This window comes from Heterodontus francisci, chromosome 8 (assembly GCF_036365525.1).
Source record: "Heterodontus francisci isolate sHetFra1 chromosome 8, sHetFra1.hap1, whole genome shotgun sequence".
In the NCBI taxonomy this organism is placed as follows: domain Eukaryota; kingdom Metazoa; phylum Chordata; class Chondrichthyes; order Heterodontiformes; family Heterodontidae; genus Heterodontus; species Heterodontus francisci.
Window position 1 is genome coordinate 97,939,168 of NC_090378.1, and position 22,548 is coordinate 97,961,715.

The 22,548-nt window shown below is 42.8% G+C and overlaps 1 protein-coding gene across 3 annotated transcripts in view; it reads right to left on the reverse strand.

Moving 5' to 3' along the window:
* Positions 1-22,548, reverse strand: part of LOC137372579 (transcriptional adapter 1-like) — a 104,916-nt gene that overhangs the window by 61,249 nt on the left and 21,119 nt on the right. For all 3 annotated transcript variants that reach the window (XM_068036516.1, XM_068036517.1, XM_068036515.1), the window contains 4 exons: positions 20,525-20,622; positions 19,434-19,643; positions 10,588-10,739; positions 8,379-8,541 (listed from right to left, as the gene is read on the reverse strand). In XM_068036516.1, coding sequence (XP_067892617.1) covers positions 8,379-8,541; positions 10,588-10,739; positions 19,434-19,643; positions 20,525-20,622 — 623 coding nt within the window. The remainder of the gene's footprint in view (positions 1-8,378; positions 8,542-10,587; positions 10,740-19,433; positions 19,644-20,524; positions 20,623-22,548) is intronic.

The window sequence follows — 22,548 nt, forward strand, 5'->3', positions numbered from 1 at the left end:
ACAAGGACCTTAAAAGAGAAATACAAGGAGTAGAACAGGCGAGATTCTCAAAGGAGAGGTCACTAGAGGAGTAGGGAGACAGCCCAATTTGCGATTTAAAAGATAAGGGCTACGCACCCATCACGGCAGTTTGAGCAGGGCATGTGTTAGAAATTATAGGCAGGCAAGGAAGCTTCAATAAGGGGAAAGGTGTCATCAACCCTCTGTCAAGGCCATGATACTGATGTGATCATCCACAATAAGCTTATGGGTGTCGAGGTTCTTATTTATAAGCGAGCATACACTCGGAGGGAAATGGCAAGAGAAGCAGTGGCAGAGTCCAGAAAGTCAGAGCTGGGAGTGATGAGAAGGATGTTGACAAGAATAGCCCTCTGGCAGGCATGAGGGGCGGGGCGGGAGGGTGGGGGGGGGGGGGGGGGGGGGAAAAGAGAGGGCTGGGAGCGAACAGAATAGGGAATTGGGATTGCTGCTTATTAGGAGGCAGTGACGAGTGCCTCAATGAGCCCGTCAGAGGATATCAAGAGACTCACAGAGGGAAGTTGTCAGATAAATGAAAAGGGAGTCTATTCTGGAAGGACAGCAGCAGAGACGATACGTACTGAAGAATAGGAGTTTGCGAAGGAACAGAACCCAAACGTAGAAAAAAATAAAATGATGCACAATGTCAGGAAGGAAAAGAGAAAGGAGGAAGAAGGGAGAGAAAAGGGGGCATAGAAGTGATGGGCTCAGGTCCAGGGCAGCAGCCAAAACGTGCATCTGAATGGACACTTGGTAACTAAGCTACATAGACATGGTTACTGTCGGTGAACAAATTGATGTCCGGCTGTCTAGATAGGTGATAAGTGAGATATATGATGGCAGTGCATTAAGGTATGAATTCCAATAGTTTAAGTGTTTCCTGAGGCAATATTTGAAGAGCTGTTGCTGGCGACTAGACTCCCAAATGGAGATAAGTCAATCACTGGTGCCTGTGGACGGTGCCTCAGGAATCACTGTTGATGAATATAAAAGTTGCAGAAGCAGAGCTTCAAGTGTTTCAACCGTCAAATGCTGGTAGGTCAAAGCAGCACTGGGAAGTCACTGCTGGAAATACCAGCTGTTGCTTCAGCTGCCAGCTAAGCAAATGGCAATTGGGGTGGTATTACAGAAGAAACCAAGAATAGATTTAAATTGATTTGGGATGCTGAAACTGATCCCAGTGAGCACAAATTTATATTTCTTCTTTTGGTGAAATCCAAAAAGGTAAAATCAGGTCTTTCCCACTCACGAGTCAAATTCTACAGCTGATAATTTTATAATTTCCTCACACACACAACTTTACATCAGATACATTCGACAGATTTTTTTCATTGTTATTCGATATTCATCACTTATGGGCAGAGATTGGTAATTAATTTCCTCAGACACTGCCACATTAAATCAATTGTTGTGGCAGCCATTTTAGAGGTAGTTGAAGGAATGTTGCACCATCAGAGGATCTGACTTCTCAGTTGAGCTACATACGAACATATGAATTAGAAGCAGGAGTAGGTCACTCAGCCCCTCGATCCTGCTCTGCCATTCAACAAGATCATGGCTGATCTGACTGTAATCTCAACTTCACATTCCCACCAACCTCCGATAACCTTTCACCCCCTTGCTCATCAAGAATCTATCTACCTCTGCCTTAAAAATATTCAAAGACTCTGCTTCCACCGCCTTTTGAGGAAGAGAGCTCGAAAGAATCACGACCCTCAGAGAAAAGATTTTGCGTCTGTCTTAAATGGGCCACCCCTTGGCAGAAATTTTACACCCCTCCGAAGAGCGGGAAGGTGGTCAGGGTGGTGGCCGGGGGGGGGAAACAGCGTAAAATGGAGCCCTTCCCAAACTGCTCCCACCACTTTTCAGAGGGTGGCCGCAGCGAAAAACGGCCTGCCCGCCCCAGACCAATCGAGGCCCTTAAGTGGCCACTTAAGGGCCTCCGCCCACCACCACGAGGATTTTACCTGTGGCTAGTAAAGCCGGCTGACAAAAGCAGGCGGCTCTCTGACGGCCTTGGTGGGGGCTGATGGGGGCCTCATGATCGAGAACCCTGTGACCAACGGAGGGCCATCCCGTAACTACCCCCAAAACGAGCCCCGTCTCCCCAATCAACCACCCTTGCCTCACCGGGGCCCAACCGATCACCCCCGACGAGGCAACAAAAACTTACCTTATTCCGGGGCTCCACAACATCACCTTCTTGAAGCTGGGCTGCAGTCCTAGCAGTGGCCACCGCTTCCAGTGGCGCTGCTGCGACTAAGAGCTGCGGGCCCGCTGATTGGCCAGCAGCTCTAATAGGCAGGACTTCCTGCCTCAAGCGAGTGGAAGTCCTGCCTCAGAACACTCAAAGGTCGGGGAATCGCAAAATGCGGGTCAGATCCCCAGGCCAGGCAGAAGCAGTTCCGTCACCGACTTTTCATTCGGTGGACGGCTCCTGTCCGCCGAGGGAAAAATCCCGACCCTTATTTTTAAACAGTGACCCTTAGTTCTAGATTCTTCCACAAGAGAAGACATCTTGATGTTAAACAGAGACTCTGCCTGTCCTCTCAAGTGATAAAAGCAAGTAGTTAGCCTCTCATGCTATCAATAAACATTTCACACGATTGTGTTGGAAAGTCTCTGGTCCCAAGTGCTTGGCAGAATCTCTGACAGGCTTTTTCCTCTGGTTGTGAACACAGGAAGTTAAAAACAGTGATGGGGTGGTGGTCAACAAAAATGTCCTCAAAAACATAGTACTCCAGACAGTTTCACAGAGAGGAAGAAAGTCAGACATTACATCTAGCTTTCCCACTGACTGAAGAACAAAATAACTTAGATTGACATCATCCTAAAAGTTTTGCCAAAAAAATTCTGATCAACCAGAAGTTCTGTTTACGTTACTATTAGATTGCATGGCTTTAAAAGGGGACAGCTTCAAATCTGGCCTGGCCTCAGTCAGGTATTTTCCCTAAGAACATGACAAGTATGAGCAGGAGCAGGCCACAGAGCCCCCTTACTCCATCATTTAATAAGATCATGATGCACCCTTAACCTTCACTCCACTTTTCTGTCCGATCCCCATATTCGTTAATTTCCTTAGAGTCCAACAATCAAACTATCCCAGCCTTGAATATTGTTACAACAGGTGAGGAAGGGGTCTCAGGCTCCCATCTCACCCTTTTCCTGGTTTGGCCGTACCAGGATTTAACTTTAAAAACACTGTTTTTAGCTTCACCTCAGTGAGTCCTTACTCCCTGCTCTCTAATTGTAATTGTAAAGGAATCATTCAGACAGGTTTGCTCAGGTTTAAACAAGAAAGGTGTAAGTTTATTAATAACTCAGTTAAAACTACTAAGAATACGCGACGCAACCACGCTAGCATGCATACGCCATAAACACACAAATAGATACAGAGGAGCAGAAAGAATTAAAGGGGGAGAAGATTTGAAGTAGTAGATGGAATTCAGTTACTGTTGTTGGTTTGGATGTAATGATCTTGATTGGAATTAAATCTTGCAGTTCTCGTTGGGGCCCAGTGCACACTTTCAAACTTGTTTCAATGGTACCAGAAGGCTGTAGGGGTCTTCTGTCTTGAGGCTCAAGTTACCTCCGTGGGGCCCTGGAACCTTGCTTCTTTTCGGTCTTCAAAATTGCAGTCCGTCTCAAAACTTTACTGTCAGCACAATTCACTCAATTCCCAGGTTGGTCAGCAGGTTAGTCATGTGGTTAGCTCTCTGTTTGAGACAGCATCGCCTGCGAGGTTTGTTGATTCTTCATAGCTTACTAGACACACTCAGGGTGGCGGGGTGGAATGCTGGCTCTTACACAATGACTCAATGTCCTTTGATCATCACTATTGATCAAACCCATCTGGCTAATTGAATCAGGGAGCACTCCCATTGTCTCTCTAGGCAACTGTCTCTCAGACTGCAAATGTGCAGCCATGTTTTCAACCACTGCTGTGTGGTCTTTTTGAAACAAGTTATGTTCAAGGTCCAGTAACAATTTAAATAGTGTTCCATATGATGAAATTAATATATTAGGGAGGCGTGGTTTCCATCACAATATACTCAATGACTCGGCATTCACACCCCTCTGGAGTAGAGAATTTCAAAGATTCACACTCGCTGAAGATATGTCATCTCAGTTTGTGATAGTCATCTTATCCTGAGAATATGCCCACTAGTTCCAGAGTCTCCAGCCAGGGAAAACAGCCTCTCAGCATCTACCCTGTAAGCTCGCGCAGAACCTTGTATGTTCCTCTCATTTTTCTGAACTCCAGAAAGCATAGGCCCATTCTACTCAATCTCTCTCCCCTTAGAATGATTCCTGGGATGAGAGGATTAATCTAGTGAACCTTCGTTGCTTTCCCAATTGCTTGGTATATCTGCATGTTAACTCTGTATAAGGACACCCAAATTCTTCTCAACACCAACATTTAATAGTTTCTCACCTTTTAAAAAAAATCATGTCTTCTATTCTTCCTACCAAAGGGAATAATCTCACATTTCCCCACATTATACTCCATCTACCATTTTCCTGCCTACTCACTTAGCTTATTATATCCCTTTGAGGACTGTGGCCTCCTCACAGCTTACTTTCCCACCTAACTTCGTATCAGCAAACTTGGATACATTACACTTTGCCCCTTCATTCAAGTCATTAATATAGATTGTAAATTGCTGAGGCTTCAGCACTGACCATTGTAGCACATCACTAGAAAAGGCCTGCCAATCTGAAATTGACCAGTTTATTCCTACGGAGCGACTCCTGACAATGTAGAGTGATCAGGAATGTCATCAGTATGTGCGAACATTTACCAGCTTGCCATTATGAATGCGTGCATGCGCACGCTGACATCACCGCACAACAGCGTCCTCGCCCCTCAATAGCTGCAATTGCTGCCTCCGTTCCCCTTAACAGTATCCCACTCCCACCCGCCATCCCCACCTCAATCAGCGCTTTCAATCTCCTGCTTCTGACTACTCGCCTTCCATCCCACCTTGCCACTTCCGCCCCTCGCTCCCGACCTTGCGACGAGCTGCCGAGGGGTGATGGGGTGACGCGGTGATGCAGGAATTAAGTGGCCGAAGGGAGGAGGCGATGAGCGAGCTGACGTGCGGGGGAAGGAGTGGTAAAGAGAAGCAGAGAATCCGGGAGAGAGCAGGGTATTTTTAAGAGGTGGGATGGAGGCATCGATCGCAGCCACTGAGGGGTTTTGGATTGAATTTGTTTTTTGCGTCAAATTGAGCAACACCATATTTATTACAGGCAGCTGCCTGAGACATCACACACAGTGACGTTTCAGTCGATGAGGCTGCATTTGCGCATGTGCCAGTACTGTGCCACCTACTGATTGCGTTGTCCACAAACGCAGCCTTATTTCTACTTTGTTTTCTGTCCTTTAACCAATCCTCCATCCATGCTGATATATTATCCCCAACCCCATGAATCCTCACCTTATGCAACAACCTTTTGTGTGGCACCTTTTAAAACCCAAATCTACTTCATCCACTGGTTCCTCTTTATCTACCCTGCTATTTACATCTTCAAAAAAATTCAGATTCATCAAACACAATTTCACTTCCATAGCATTTCCCAATGACTAATGCCAAGCTAGCTGGTCTGTAGTTCCCTGCTTTCTCTCTCTCTCCTTTTTTCAACAGTGGTGTTGCATTTGCTCCCTTACAAACCACTGGGACCATTCCGGATGTAGGGAATTTTGGCAGCTCATAACCAGTGCATCCACCTCTGCTAGAACCCTAGGATGTAGGCCATCAGGTCCAGGGGATTTGTCAGCTTTCAGTTCCATTATAACTTATTGAGTACTTATCCTTTCTGAATATTACTTTAGATTCCTCACTCTCATTATACCATTGGTTCCCCAATTTTTCTGGTATGCTTTACTCTACTGTGAAGACAGACACAAAATATTTGTTTAGTGTCTCTGCCATTTCTTTATTTACCCATTATAATTTCTCCTATTGGCGTCTCTTAAAAGGACCAATGTTTACTTTTGCTACTCTTACTTTTTACATACTTGTAAACACACTTGCAATCTGGTGTTTTTATATTTCTGGCTAGTTTACTCATTTTATTTTCTTCCTCTATCAATCTTTTGGTCACCTTTTGATGGTATCTAAAACTCTTCCAATCCTCAGGCTTACTACATTTCTTGGCAATATCATAAGTCTTTCTGAATCTAATATTATCATTAACCTCTTTAGTTAGCCACATTATGGATCTCTTTAGATACTTAGCTGCTCCGCTGTAGGATCAGCATATGCATGTTTAGTATTTGTTAGTATTTATGCAGAATCACAGTCAGGATAGCTCTTGTGGAATTCATGAGATACAATCAACAGGAATGGTGTTCAGACATTGAGAACAGGTGGTTAGGCAAGCCTAAAAGACTTTTTTTAAGAAGAGAACCTAAGGATTAAGCCACTAATTTTGAGCAATCACTGGGGGTGGAGAGAGGGATTTCATTGATAGCTGTAGATCAGAGTTCCTCATCAGCACAAAGTAGCAATGGAGGCATTCATGGTGAAATGACCTGACATTCTGTTCAAAGGAGGTGGGAGACAACTAAAGCAAATACTTATCAAATGCAGACACAAAAATTGTAATAGTGCGAGGGGGAAGGGGAGTGGATGATGACCACTGATTTACAGATGGGAGGATGCTTCTGTGGGCTGTGACTACAGGTGGGTAGAAGAATTAACTGACACTATTTTGCTCCTTTTTCAACATTACACAGAAGGAAGTGCTACTTATGACATTCTTTTGGGCCTCCTTATCTCGAGAGACAATGGATACGCGCCTGGAGGTGGTCAGTGGTTTGTGAAGCAGCGCCTGGAGTGGCTATAAAGGCCAATTCTGGAGTGACAGGCTCTTCCACAGGTGCTGCAGAGAAATGTGTTTGTCGGGGCTGTTGCACAGTTGGCTCTCCCCTTGCGCCTCTGTCTTTTTTCCTGCCAACTACTAAGTCTCTTCGACTCGCCACAATTTAGCCCTGTCTTTATGGCTGCCCGCCAGCTCTGGCGAATGCTGGCAACTGACTCCCACGACTTGTGATCAATGTCACACGATTTCATGTCGCGTTTGCGGACGTCTTTATAGCGGAGACATGGACGGCCGGTGGGTCTGATACCAGTGGCGAGCTCGCTGTACAATGTGTCTTTGGGGATCCTGCCATCTTCCATGCGGCTCACATGGCCAAGCCATCTCAAGCGCCGCTGACTCAGTAGTGTGTATAAGCTGGGGGTGTTGGCCGCTTCAAGGACTTCTGTGTTGGAGATATAGTCCTGCCACCTGATGCCAAGTATTCTCCGAAGGCAGCGAAGATGGAATGAATTGAGACTTATGACATAACCAGCCCCTATCAGTCATGCTTTTTGGGATGCCAGAGCAGGTGAGTCTATGATGGCTCGTCTACCACAGAACCACCTAGAGACATAACTAGTACTACAGGCAGCACAATGGATTTGCTCATTAGGGTAAGTTCACCATGAAGGTGTTAAATAAAATGTGCTCCCCACATAATTTTATATACACAACATACACAAGACCATAAAGAGAGCTCTCAATTTCACAAAAAATAAACTAAAATGTTCCAGTTCCCAACTTTCAGCAGCACAGACAGGTGGACAGTTAGGTACCAGATTTCCAGTCTGCCATAAAGCAGGCAAAGTGTTTATTTTTTGCCACTGAACATTTCCTTGTATGTTGAAATACTAACACTTACAATGCTACAATCCACTATGCCCAATTTATGAACCATGCCACAATATTTTGCCTGCACTATTAAGAAAATGAAAAACATTGCAATGGCACCTCAATTTGTTCAAGGAATAAACACATTGAGAAAACTATAAAACACAGATTACCAGGCAAGTCAGAGTCATAATGGCACAGAAGGTGGCCACCCAGTCCACTGAGTCCATGCCAGTTCTCTGCAGAGCAATCCAGCCAGTCCAATGCCCCGGCTCTATCCCCATGGTCCTGCAAGTTTATTTCCCTCAAGTGCCCATCCAATTTCCTTTTGGAATGATCGATTGTCTCCGCTTCCACCACCCTTGTAGGCAGCAACTTCCAGGTCATTACCACTCGCTGCTTAAAAAGTTCTTCCGCAATCCTTTGGAAAAGGCAATGTCTTTGAACAGTGGCTGAATATCCAAGTATCGGAGGATGAGTGGGTCAAATTCAATAGTACAAGTGTAAGAGCTAAGGTAACAAATGTAGCCCAGATACAAGGTAACAGGAAGCAGCGTACACACTTGTGCACTCTGTATAGTTTCTCGTGGCTAGTTATTTATCAATTTATGGGAGGAGAAAACCACATACACAAAACTAAAAATTGATGAAATACAATTTACCTGGAGCGCTCCAAGAAGGTCATACATGTTGACAGGTGGTAGAGAAGCTAGCATGTCTTCACCAGAACAGGCTAGAAGAAGAGCTGCCTGTTGCTCTACATCATCTGATGAGATATGGGAACCCGGATTCGGTCCAGCAGTTAGGGGTATCCCAGCAGGAGGACTATGGCAGAGGAAAACAAAATCTGTATTTCTTTGCACAAAAATATTTCCAGTTACACAGGATACAATTTGCATTGACAAAATATGATCACATTAAGAACTGAAATAATGGTACTTGGAGCATGAATAATGCTATATAAAGGATTGCTTTGAGTTTCAAAATGTTTTTCTACAGAAAATTCAACTGAACATTAAACTAATTCAGTTTACACTGTGTCAAGTTGGAGCAAAGCAGAAAAAACAGCATTTTAGACACTGCCACAATCAACAAAACGTTTGTAGGGAAAAATCACAGCAGAACACACAAGCATTTGACTGCTGGGAACATGGCATAGGATGGATTAAATAACTGTATTGATTTCCCATCAGAAATTAGCTGGGAGTAATTACTACACTCAACAGTTGAATTTACATCTGTAAATACAACCATAAATCTAGAAGTCACTTAACAATCTCATCATCTGAACTCTGTTACTTCAGCTCCCTCACATGGTCAAACTCAGCAATGCCTCCTGGTCAGTTGAAGCCACCAGCAACATGCATAACCTGCATTTAGTGAGAACTATCAATGTTGAAACATGTCCCAAGATATTACAAGGTTTAAAGAAATGATGCCAAACTAAAGAGGGAGATATTAGGAGGAATGACCAAAAGCTTGGTCAAAGAGGTGGATTTAAAGTAGGGTCTTAAAGGAAGAGGGATGTGGCGACAAAGGAGTTTACAGAGGGAATTCCATGCATACAGCCTAGTTGGCTGAAAATACAACCACCAATAGTAGGGCAAAGGGAAGCGGGGAATGCATGCTGCTGTTGTCAGAGTAATGGAGAGTTGGGGCAGGGGTGTGTGGGGGGAGGTGGTTGTAGTGCTGCAGGTGGTGATAGATTAGCCATAGAAGGATTTGAACACAAGGATGAAAGATGAAAATTATAAATCTAAGACACTGGGAGATTGGGGCCAATGCAGTTTAACAAACCAATGGATGAGCAGGATTTGATGAGGGGCAGGATAGAGACAGCAGAGTTTTGGATGAGCTGAATTTTATGGAAAGTGGAGGATGGTAGGCTAGCCAAAAGAGCACTGAAGTAATTGATGCTGGAACCACTCAGCAGGTCTGGCAGCATCTGTGGAAAGAGAAGCAGAGTTAACGTTTCGGGTCAGTGACCCTTCTTCGGAACTGACAAATATTAGAAAAGTCACAGGTTAGAAGTAGGTGAGGTGGGGGTGGGGCAAGAGATAACAAAGGAGGTCGAGATTGGACCAGGCCACATAGCTGACCAAAAGGTCACGGAGCAAAGGCAAACAATATGTTAATGGTGTGTTGAAAGACAAACTAATCCTGTCCAAGATTACCATTTGATTGAAACAAACTCTGTCCCTCATTTTGACTTTAAAATAAGGTTTATAATTCAGACTGATTGTTATCATTTTATTCTCTTTCAAATGAGATGTTAAACCAAGGCCCCAACTAGCCCCTCAGGTGGATGTAAAAGATCCCATGGTATTTTTCAAAGAGGAGCAGGGGAATCCTCCCAGTATCCTGGCCAATATTTATTCTTCAACATCAATAAAACAGATAAGCTAGTCATTTATCTCATAGCCATTTGTGGGAACTTGCTGTGCACAAATTGGGTGCTGCATTTCCTACATTACTACAGTGACTACATTTCAAAGTACTTAATTGGCTGTAAAGCACTTTGGAACGTCCCACGGTTATGAATGGAGCTGTATAAATGCAAGTCTTTCACTTTATATAACCCAGCAGAATGGAACTTTGGTCTGGAGGATCCGCAGTATTTTACTGCAACTCTATTGTGCTGCTGAGCTGAGGAAAGAATTACACTCACATTTTCAAGAAACACATGAAAAGATCAAAGTAATTGCAGTGATTAACAGCAGTAACACAATTTTCCTGTTTGTTTCACTGTGTTACTTTCAGGTTTTCTGCATTCCCCTATTAACTTTATGCTCGAGCCCCCTTTCTCCTCCTTATTATTTCTATTTTCTTAAATAAATGAAAATGTACACACATATCTAATACTGTACTTACCAGTCAATAATGCTGTTGTAGGCGATAATGCTGTTTTTTAAATATGGCTGCGGGTTAACACTACTGCCAAAAGCATACTTGAAATGGCCATCACGTAAACGGTATGATCTTCTCCTGGATATTACAGCTGTCAGAATGTCCTTCAGATGATTCTATCAGGAGAAGCACATAGTCATAATACATGTGTTACTCTGCCAAGGTGGATCTGTGTTTAACCTGCCCAGTCCCTATACAGACATAAAGTCATTTATGTATTGGGTTTCTTTCACCTCTTTTCTTCAAAATATTTTTGGCTTCTATGTTTTAGTCTACTCCTATGGGTTAAATCCCTTGAGAGTGTTTTTCACTTGCCGATATAAAACTCATAGTATGCTTAGATAACAGAGAACCCTTTAGAGATTCAGCTAAGGGTTCTCCTCTGCATCCTCAACAGATTACTCGTGTTCAGAAAGCCACAGAATAATTCTCCTACAGATTTTGGGTTTAGGTTTCAGTTGCCAAACAAATGTATAAGGCAGTTTTTTTCTTAAAGCAAATAGCAGCAGTAACACAATATATATATATATTTACAATAGATAGCTTATTTTTCACTAATGGAGCTAGCTAACAAACAGTTCACATCTGCTGTACCATGCTATGATGCCAGTAATTTCCTTACAAAACCGTTTCTTTTACTCCTCGGTTTATGGATGCTTTCTGTCTTGACTAACGCTCCAACGATTCTATAGACTCACTGATTTGAAAGAGTCAGGCTAATAAATACACCTTCAAAACAGTGAATCGAAATTGTTACATTTAAAGGCAGTGGCCAACTACATATATATCTGAACAAATCATACATGATCATTTGATCTTTGATAAGAAATAGGAGAAGTAGGCCATTTGGCCATGCGAGCCTGCTCCACCATTTAATAAGATCATGGTTGATCTGATTGTGACCCTAACTCTCATTCCTGCCTGCCTCCCATAACCTTCGACTCCCTTGTAGATCAAAAATCTTGTCTAACTTAGCCTTGAATATATTCAATGACTGCTCTCTGGGGAAGAGAATTCCAAAGATTAATGGCCCACTAAGGGAAGAAATTCATCCTCATGTCCATCTTAAATATTTTGCAACTGTACGCCCTAGTTCTAGATTCCCCCACGAGGGAAACATCTTCTCAGCATCTACCCTGTCAAGCCCTCTCAGAACCTTACATGTTTCAATAAGATCACCTCTCATTCTTCTAAACCCCAATGAGTATAGACCCAACCTGCTCCACCTTTCTACATAAGACAACCCCTTCATCCTAGGAATCAGGCTAGTTACAGTAACAAAGAAGCAAAATCTGTGAGGAAGCCTTCTATCAATAGAGCTGGTTTATTGGTGTGTGGCTTGAAGCTATGGTCTTTTGACTTATTGGCAAATAACATGGTGTCAGTTGCTTGTTAGCACTTGCATTTCAACCTCGCTTAGCACAGTACATTTTATTGAACTCGACGCTGGACCCTAATAAAGCATACTGGAGAGGCGGTGACGTAGTGGCAATGTCACTGGACTAGTAATCCAGAGGTAAAAACAAGAAATGCTGGAACCACTCAGCAGGTCTGGCAGCATCTGTGGAAAGAGAAGCAGAGTTAACGTTTCAGGTCAGTGACCCTTCTTCGGAACTGACAAATATTAGAAATGTCACAGGTTATAAGCAAGTGAGGTGGGGGTGGGGCAAGAGATAACAAAGGAGGTGTAGATTGGACAAGACCACATAGCTGACCCAAAGGTCATGGAGCAAAGGCAAACAATATGTTAATGGTGTGTTGAAAGACAAAGCATTAGTACAGGTAAGGTGTTAACGGACTGAAGATTGAACAATGTCTTTCAACACACCATTAACATATTGTTTGCCTTTGCTCCATGACCTCTTGGTCAGCTATGTGGTCTTGTCCAATCTACACCTTCTCCTTTGTTATCTCTTGCCCCACCCCCACCTCACTTGCTTATAACCTGTGACATTTCTAATATTTGTCAGTTCCAAAGAAGGGTCACTGACCCGAAATGTTAACTCTGCTTCTCTTTCCACAGATGCTGCCAGACCTGCTGAGTGGTTCCAGCATTTCTTGTTTTTATTTCAGATTTCCAGCATCCGCAGTATTTTGCTTTTATTTTCGTAATCCAGAGGCCCAGGCTACTGCTGTGGACATGGAGTCGAATGGCAGATGGCGAAATTTGAATTCAATTAATAAATCTGGAATTTTAAAAAAGCTAGTCTAATGGCGATCATGAAACCATTGTCTATTGTTGTAAAAATCCATCTGGCTCACTAACATCCTTTAGGGAAGGAAATTTGCTGTCCTTATCTGGTCTGACCAACATGTGACTCCAGATCCACAGCAATGTGGTTGACTCTTAAATGCCCTCTAAAATGGCCTAGCAAGCCACTCAGTTCAAGGTCAATTAGGGATGAGCAATAAATGCTGGCCAGTGACGCCTACATCCCATTAATGAACAAAAAATAAACGAGTCAAGAGAGTTACGAGTAAGAGTCATGAGGTTGCGGATTCAATTTCCAGAGACTTTAGTTTAAAATATAGGCTAACTGATGCAGCACTCCCTTAGTTGGATGTACCATAATTTGGATGAGACCTTAAACAGAGACCGTGTCTGCCCTCTCAAGTGGATGCAAGAGATCCCATGGCACTATTTCAAACAAGAGCAGGGCAGTTCTCCCCAGTGTGCTGGTCAACATTTCTCTCTAGTGACATCACTAAAAATAACAGATGATAGGTCATGATCATATTATTATTCTTCAACAGCTTCCTGTGCACAAATCAGATGCCGGGTTTCCTACATTACAACAGACACACTGGCTATAAATTATTTGGGGATATCTCAAGGTCATGAAGGGCACTAATAAATGAAAGTCTTCAAAAAAAAAGTATGGTTAAAATGAAAGTGTTAATGCATCTACTGGACATATAAGCGGTTATTTCAATACCAACATTAACCCATTAAATCGACAAGTCTAAGTCAGAGTCTTTAAGTTCCTTCACACAGTAGAGTAGGGGAAAAAACAGTGACTAGAGTAAATAAATCGAAGATAAAAAGGCCATACCATAACATGACAATCAATCATTAGAAATACCACTGGAATTTAATACAGAGAAATGTAAGGTGATGCATTTTGGCAAAAGGGATAGGGACAGACAATACAGACTAAATGATACAGTTCTCATGAGTGTAGTGTGACAGAGGGACTTGGGGGTTCATGTGCATAGATCTTTAAAAGGTGGCTGGACGTATTGAGAGTGTAATTAACAAAGCCTATGGGATCTAGAGCTTCATAAATAGAGGTATCGAGTATCAAAGCAGGGAGATTAAAGCTCTGGTTAGGCCACAACTGGAGTACTGCATCCAGCTTTGGTCACCACATTTTAGGAAGGATGTGAGGATGCTTGAGAGTGTGCAGAGGCGATTTAGCAGAATGGTTCCAGGATGAGGGATTTTAGCTACAAGGTTAGGTTGGAGAAGCTGGGGCTGTTATCCTTGCAGCAATGGAGATTAAAGGGAGATTTGATTAAGGTCTACAAAATTCTGACAAGTTTGGATAGGGTACACAAATAACAGCTGTTCGCGCTAGCTGGTGGGACAAGGACTAGGAGAGAGATTTCAGATTTTATTTATTTATTATTTAGAGATACAGCACTGAAACAGGCCCTTTGGCCCACAGAGTCTCTGCCGACCAACAACCACCCATTTATACTAATCCTACATTAACCCCATATTCCCTACCATCTACCTACACTAGGGGCAATTTACAACGGCCAATTTACCTATCAACCTGCAAGTCATTTGGCTGTGGAGGAAACCAGAGCACCCGGTGGAAACCCACGCGGTCACAGGGAGAACTTGCAAACTCCACACAGGCAGTACCCAGAACTGAACCCGGGACACTGGAGCTGTGAGGCTGCGGTGCTAACCACTGCGCCACCCAAATCTACTCTTTGTTACTTCTTCAAAGAATTCAATAAGGTTGATCAACATTAACTTCTGTTTTTAAATCCATGCTGACTACTTTTTACTGTATTTTCAGTTTCTAGATTTTTTAAATTACATCTTTGAGTAAAGATTCCATTATCTTCCTACCATAGACATTAAGCTAATCTGGGGCAAGAGATCTAGAGGGGGAGAGGGGGGGGGTTCAGGGTTGTGAGGGAGAAATTATTTTTATGCAGCAAGTGGTAAAAACCGGAGATGATGAATGATTTCAAAAGGAAATTGAATGGGCCCTTGAGGGAAATAAACTTACAGGGCTACGGCGATAGAGCTGGGGAATGGGGCCGATTGGATTGCTCTGCAGAGAGCTGGCATGGACGTAATGGGCCGAAAGGCCACCAATTATGCTATATGACTCTGTGACTATGACCATGATAGTAGGATAGCACACTGGGGCTGCAACTTACTCCACCACATAACAGACAATATAGGATCACCCAATGACTTCCCACAGGTCAGGGCCCATTTTCAACTGGGTTGTCTCAGATTAACAACAACTCACATTTATATAGGGCCTTTAACATAGTAAAACATCCCAAGGTGCTTCATAGTAATGCTATCAAACAACATTTGACACCAAACCAAATACGGAGATATTAGATCGGATGACCAAAAACTTGGTCAAAGAGGTAGGTTTTAAGGAGCGTCTTAAAGGAAGGAAGAGAGATACAGAGGTAAAGAGGTTTAAGGATGGAATTCAGAATTCCAGAGCTTAGGGCCAAGCCAGTTGATGACATAGCCTCCAATAGTGCAGCAATTACAATTGGGTTGTGCAGGGGCCAGAATTCGAGGAGGGCAGATATCTCAGAGTTGTAGGGCGGGAGGAAATTACAGTGATGGGAGGAGTGAGGCCTTGGAGGGATCTGAAAACAAGGCAAGAATCTTAAAATTAAGCGTTGCTTAACTGGGAACCAGTTTAGATCAGCGAACACAGGGTTGATGGGTGAGCAGGATTCTGTGCAAGTTCGAACATGGGCAGCAGAATTTTGGATGACCTCAAGTTTATGGAGGGTGGAATGTGGGATGCCAGCCAGAACTGTGTGATAATTGTCAAGTCTAGAGGTGACAAATGCATGGATGAGGGTTTCAGTAGAAGAGATGAGGTGGGCCAGTTAGGCAACATTACAGAGGCAGAAATAGGCGGTCTTAGTGGCTGGGTGGGTGTGTGGTCAAAAGCTTATCTCGGAGTTAAACATGACACAGAGAGTGCAGACAGTCTGATTCAGCCTCAGACAGCTGCCAGGGAGAGAGATGGAGTCAGTGTATAGGTAACAGAGTTTATGGCAAGGACTGAAGGTGAGGGAGAGCTGGTGTTGTCGGTGAACATGTGGAACCTGACCCGCTTTTGGATGATGTCATTAAGGGGCAGCATGTAGATGAGAAATAGGAGAGGGTCAAAGATGGATCTGTTGGGGACACTAGAGGTAACAGTGTGGGAGCAGGAACAGAAGTCATTGCAGCTGATTCTCTGGCTATGACAGGATGGGCAAGAATGGAACCAGGAAAGTGCACTCATCCAGTTGGGTGACAAGAGGAGAGGCACTGGAGATGGATTTCATGGTCAACCTTGTCAAAGGCTTCCAACATAGGTCAAGAAGGATAAGGAGTTTAACAGTCACATAGGATGTCATGTGTGACTTTGATAAGAGCCATTTCGGTACCATGGCGGGGTGGCAACCTCATTGGAGGGATTCAAACACTGAAATCAGGGAAAGATGGACATGGCTTTAGGAGGCAACAGCAGATTCAAGGACTTGGCAGAGGAAAGGGAGGTTGGAGATGGAGCAGCAAGGACAGAGGGATCAAGCGGGGAGGGATTCTTGAGGAAAAGGTGTAGATAGCAGATTCCTAAGGGAGGGGTACAATAACAGAGGAGATAGAACTGTTAACAATCAGCTAACATGGGAGATCAGGAAGGTAAGTTGAGTGGTCAGCAGTGAATAGGGTCTCATAGAAAAGATGAGCTTACATTAGAAACATAGAAAATAGGAGCAGCAATGGGCCATTCGGCCCTTCGAGCCTGCTCTGCCATTCATTATGATCATGGCTGATCATCCAACTCAGTAACTTATCCCCACTTTCGCCCCATATCCTTTGATCCCTTTAAACCCAAGAGCTATATCTAACTCCTTCTTGAAAACATACAATGTTTTGGCCTCAACTGCTTTCTGTGGTAGCGAATTGCACAGGTTCACCACACTCTGGGTGAAGGAATTTCTCCTCATCCCAGTCCTGAAAGGTTTACCCCATATCCTTAGACTATGACCTCTGGTTCTGAACTCCCCCACCATCGGGAACATCCTTCCTGCATCTACCCTGTCAAGTCCTGTTAGAATTTTATAGGCTTCTATGAGCTCCCCCCTCACTCTTCTGAACTCTAGCGAATATAATCCTAACCAACTCAATCTCTCCTCATACGTCAGTCGCGTCATCCCAGGTCCGGTAAACCTTCGCTGCACTCCCTCTATAGCAAGAACATCCTTCCTCAGATAAGGAGACCAAAACTGCACACAATATTCCAGGTGTGGCCTCACCAAGGCCCTGTAGAATTGCAGCAAGACATCCCTGCTCCTGTACTCGAATCCTCTCGCTATGAAGGCCAACATACCATTTGCCTTTTTTACCACCTGCATGCTTAGCTTCAGCGACTGGTGTACGAGAACACCCAGGTCTCACTGCATATTCCCCTTGCTCAGTTTGTAGCCATCCAGATAATAATCTGCCTTCCTGTTTTTGCTACCAAAGTGGATAACCTCACATTTATCCACATTATACGGCATATGCCATGCATTAGCCCACTCACTCAACTAATCCAAAATCACCCTGAAGCCCCTCTGCATCCTCCTCACAACTCACCCTCCCACCCAATTTTGTGTCATCTGCAAATCTGGAGATATTACATTTAATTCTCTCATCTAAATGATTAATATATATTGTGAATAGCTGGGGTCCTAGCACCGATCCCTGCAGTACCCCACTAGTCACTGCCTGCCATTTGGAAAAAGACCTCTTCATTCCTACTCTTGGTTTTCTGTCCGCCAACCAATTTTCTATCCATCGCAATACACTACCCCAATCCCATGCGCTTTAATTTTACACGCTAATCTCTTATGTGGGACTTTGTCAAAAGCCTTCTGAAAGTCCAAATAAACCACATCCACTGGCTCCCCTCATCAACTCTACGAGTTACATCCTCGAAGAATTCTAGTAGATTTGTCAAGCATGATTTCCCTTTCGTAAATCCATGCTGACTCTGTCCGATTCTACCACTGTTCTCCAAGTGCTCTGCTATAAAATCTTTGATAATGGACTCTAGAATTTACCCCACTACTGACGTCAGGCTGACTGGTCTATAATTCCCTGCTTTCTCTCTACCTCCCTTTTTAAGTATTGGGGTTACATTAGCTACCCTCCAATCTGTAGGAACTGTTCCAGAGTCTATAGAATCTTGGAAGATGACCACCAATGCATCCACTATTTCCAGGGCCACTTCCTTAAGTACTCTGGGATGTAGATTATCAGGCCCTGGGGATTTACCAGCCTTCAATCCCATCAATTTCCCCAACACCATTTCTCTACTAATACGTATTTCCTTCAGTTCGTCTCTCTCACTAAACCCTGTGTTCCCCAACATTTCTGGTATGATATTTGTGTCCTCCTTTGTGAAGACAGAACCAAAGTATGCATTTAGTTGGTCAGCCATTTCTTTATTCCCCATAATAAATTCTTCACTAATCTTTTTCTTTCACATACCTATAAAAACTAACTGTAAAAGTTTCTATGTTCTCCGCAAGCTTGCTCTCGTATTCTATTTTCCCCTTCTTAATCAATCCCTTGGTCCTCCTTTGCTGAATTCTAAACTGCTCTCAATCCTCAGGTCTGTTGTTCTTTTCTGTTGAATTTATATGCCTCTTCCTTGGATCTAATACTATCTCTTGTAAGCCATGGTTTGGCTACCTTTCCCATTTTACTTTTACGCCAGACAGGGATAAACAATTAAAAGCAAAATACTGCAGATGCTGGAAATCTGAAATAAAAACAAGAAATGCTGGAATCACTATTAGGGATAAACAATTGTTGCAGTTCATCCATGCGCTCTTTGAATATTTGCCACTGTCATCCCTTTAAGTAACGTTTCCCAATCCATCATAGCCAACTCGCACCTCATACCTTCGTATGCTTGGACAGGGAATGAGGATAGAAGAGAACGAGAGAAAGATGAGAGTTCAGGGCTAGGGCACGGGGGAACCTTGGAGGAAGTTTGGTGACAAAGAAATCCATGAGCTTCTCACACTTGTTATTGGAGACGAGGGTAGAGGGCACAGGGGAGAAGGTTAAGATGACGGTTTGTAGAAGAGGAAATAAGCCAGATGTTACTTCAGCATTCCAGGATGATCCTAAAATAATGAGCAATTTCACAAAGGAGAGCAGGACCCGATAATACTTTATGTGGTCCAGTCAGATCTGGAGATGAATGACGAATGACAAAGACTGTTAAAGTGAAGCTCTTCCTTGGCAGGTGGAGAAATACATCATGAAAAGAGCATATCAATTTATACCATCCTATTCAGCATCATGTCAACCAGTTCAGGAGCAGCAGAGGCTTAGAAATAGTGCCTGCTCTCACAGCCAGAGGATGATGTGGGTGCAGAGGGACCCACACCAGAGGCATTTTAAAGTTTTGGAGTAGGAGAAAAAGAAAAACAATATACAAACATTTGTAAATAACCATTAAAAAATATTGTAATGATTTTTTTAAAATGATGTGAACCTAATTTTGTTTGTAACCAAACAAGAGCTAACTTCATTATAGTACCTCCACTGCATGCACCACTGCCGTCACCGCATCTTCAGATACGTTGTCCAGTCCACATTCATAAGCCGTTACTATCATCCGACCTTCTAGCTGGCCTCTTGTGGGAAGCACCATTGTATGAGTGCAAAACTTCACATCATCCTCCTCTTGAGGATCCTTTGCCACGAAGTGTTGTGCCCCCGATAAAGGATTCTGTGCTTGAAAACGATGCTGAAGAAAAATACATACACAACTTGTAATCTGAACTGCTCAATGCCACTTAAACATTCAACATGGGATTCAAAAGGATCCAAAAATGTCAATCAAAAAGCATTTTTACACATACACACAGAACGAAAGATTGATGCTTTTGACCACGGCAGTCGTAGAAATCATTTTAAGATCAATTTTATTCATGACCTTACTCTTTAAAGATGCTAACAATTTGAAAGTCTTTATCCACCTCCTCGGACAGAACTATTGGCAAGAAATGGAGTCTGGACCTTCTATCGTCACATTAATAGTACCTTCAAACAGTGCACGGTCAAGTTCAATACAATTTTAAATCTGTCATCTGTAAAACTATTTCACTTCTGTACTTTCAAAATTCATTATCAAATTACCTCAACTGGAGAATGAAGAATGCAATTCCGTATAGTAGATAGATTCATTAAAAACTTGCGGTTTTAATACTTAGACAAGAGTGTGATTTTATTAATTAATCATTTTTTAAAACTAAATGAAAGTTTGAAAACAAATGACAATGAAAGTTTATCCAAAAAGTGGTGAACCTGCGCATATGATAAATCATGGTTCATACAAACAAAAGTGACACAATAAACACTGCAGCCAGGACTATATCTCCATCCACGTCCTGTTGCCATTTCCTTCTAGGTCCAACTATCTTGTTCTGCTGCCCTGAATGAGCTATTGAATTGCCTTACTCTAGCTCTACTTCCAACAGATGAAAGAATAGGCAAGAAAATGATCTACACAAAATAAAATAACTTTAAGCAAGTGTCTTCCACAAGGAACTACTTGCAACAAGATTTATGTCAAACACCCAGAAGACCAAAAGGAGAAAATAAATATTAGGGTTGAAAATAACTCACTTCAAATTTTGCCCGTAGAGATGGAAACTTTTTTTTGCTTTTAGGTTTACCAGATTTGGCAGTGGATGGACTGGTCCATAGTAGAGAAGCACTACCTTCTGAAACAAGAACAGTACAAAGATACTATAAATACACTTCTTATTTTTGAAGGAAGATAGCTGTTGTTGTTCAATGCAAGTGATTAAACTTATCTTGCAGATCATATTGGAAAATTAATAAAAGAGTTACTGTCAATCAGATCATGGCAATTTAAATAGGAACAGTGCATGAAGCATGCACTTTCCCCACATGATTTAATACATTGCAAAATAATTTTTGCTTCACCTCTTCCTCGTTCTTATTTATTTCCTTGTTCTCAAACAACTTCCTTTCTTTGGCAAAGAGAACATTTTCCTTTGTTTGGCGAAAACATCTTGGGCAGGGAGATAAAGTTATCCCAGCTAGGGTCCTGTTTTGGTTTGCTAAGCATGCTTCCTGCTGATGCAACAAATGAGTTTTCTTGCAGTTTTTGTGGACAAGAGCGAAGTATGTTGTGTGGATGAGTAGACTGACCATGGCACAGGAAGCCATTCAAGTGTGTGTGGGGGGTGGTGGGGGTGGGAAAGAGTTAAAAGGAATGCAGTGATAGTAGGGGTGAGTATAGTCAGGGGGATAGGCACTGTTCTCTGCAGTCAAGAGCAAGAATTCAGAAGGCTGGGTTGCCTGCCAGAGTTTGGGACTCAGGGCTGGAGAGGAACTTGCAGTGGGAGGGGGAGGACCCAGATGTCGTGGTCCATGTAGGTACCAACAACATAGATAGGACTAGGAAAGAATTTCTGCATAGGGAGTATGAGGAACTAGGCACTAAATTATAAAGCAGAGCCTCAAAGGTATTACCTGAGCCACTTGCAAATTGACATAGGGTAAATAAGATTAGAGAGATGAATGCGTGGCTCAAAGACTGGTGTGGGAGAAGTGGGTTCCTGTTCATGGGGCACCGGTACTGGGGAAAGTGGGAGTCGTACCATTGGGACAGACTCCACCTGAACCATGCTGGGACCAAAGTTCTAGCGAGTCGTATAACTAGGGAAGTAGAGAGGGCATTAAACTAAATAGGTGAGAGGGGGAAGGAATCACGTACAGGAAGATTGAGTAAATTAAAGGGAAATGACAAGGCAATAGATCAAGGTAGCAATAAAGGTAATGATGATCAGAGTATGGCAGGAAGGCACAGTGATTACAAATTTAAGAGTGTGCCAGCAGAGAGGGTCAGAATTTACAAAAAAACAGTAAAAAAATGAAGTAAGGGATCTGTATCTGAATGCCCGCAGCACTCGCAATAAAACAGATGAATTGTCAGCTCAAATAGAAATTCATATGTATGATCTGATAACTAATACAGAGACTACAAGGGAACCAAAGCTGAAAATGAATATCCAAGGGTACGTGACATTCAGGAAGGACAGGAAGCTGGGCAAAGATAGTGGGGTAGCTCTGTTAATTAAAGAGGGCATTAGTACTGCAGTGAGAGATGACCTTAGTGTTAAAGAACTAAGGAGCAGAAAACATTGGTGGGAGTTGTTTATAGATCACTAAACAGCAGTGGTAATGTATATCACAGTATATATCAGGAAATTAGAGGTGTGTGTAACAAGGGTAATACTGTAATCATGAGGGATTTCAATTTACATTCTGACTGGGTAAACCTAATTAGTACTAATGTTGTGGAGGATGAATTCTTGGAATGTATGTGAGATGGTTTTCTAGAGCAGTATATTGAGGAACCAAACAGGAAATCGGCTATTTTAGATCTAGTATTAGGCAATGAAAAAGGGCTAATTAATAATCTTGTTGTAAAGGAGCCTCCAAGAAAGAGTGACCATAATATGATGGAACTACATCATTTTCAAACTTAATGTAAAATTCTATCAGAAGCTAGGGTCTTAAATCTCAGCAAAGGAAACTATGTAGGTACAAGGAGCAAATTGGCTATGGTGGATTGGGAAACTACATTAAAAGGTATGACAGTAGACAAGCAATGGCAA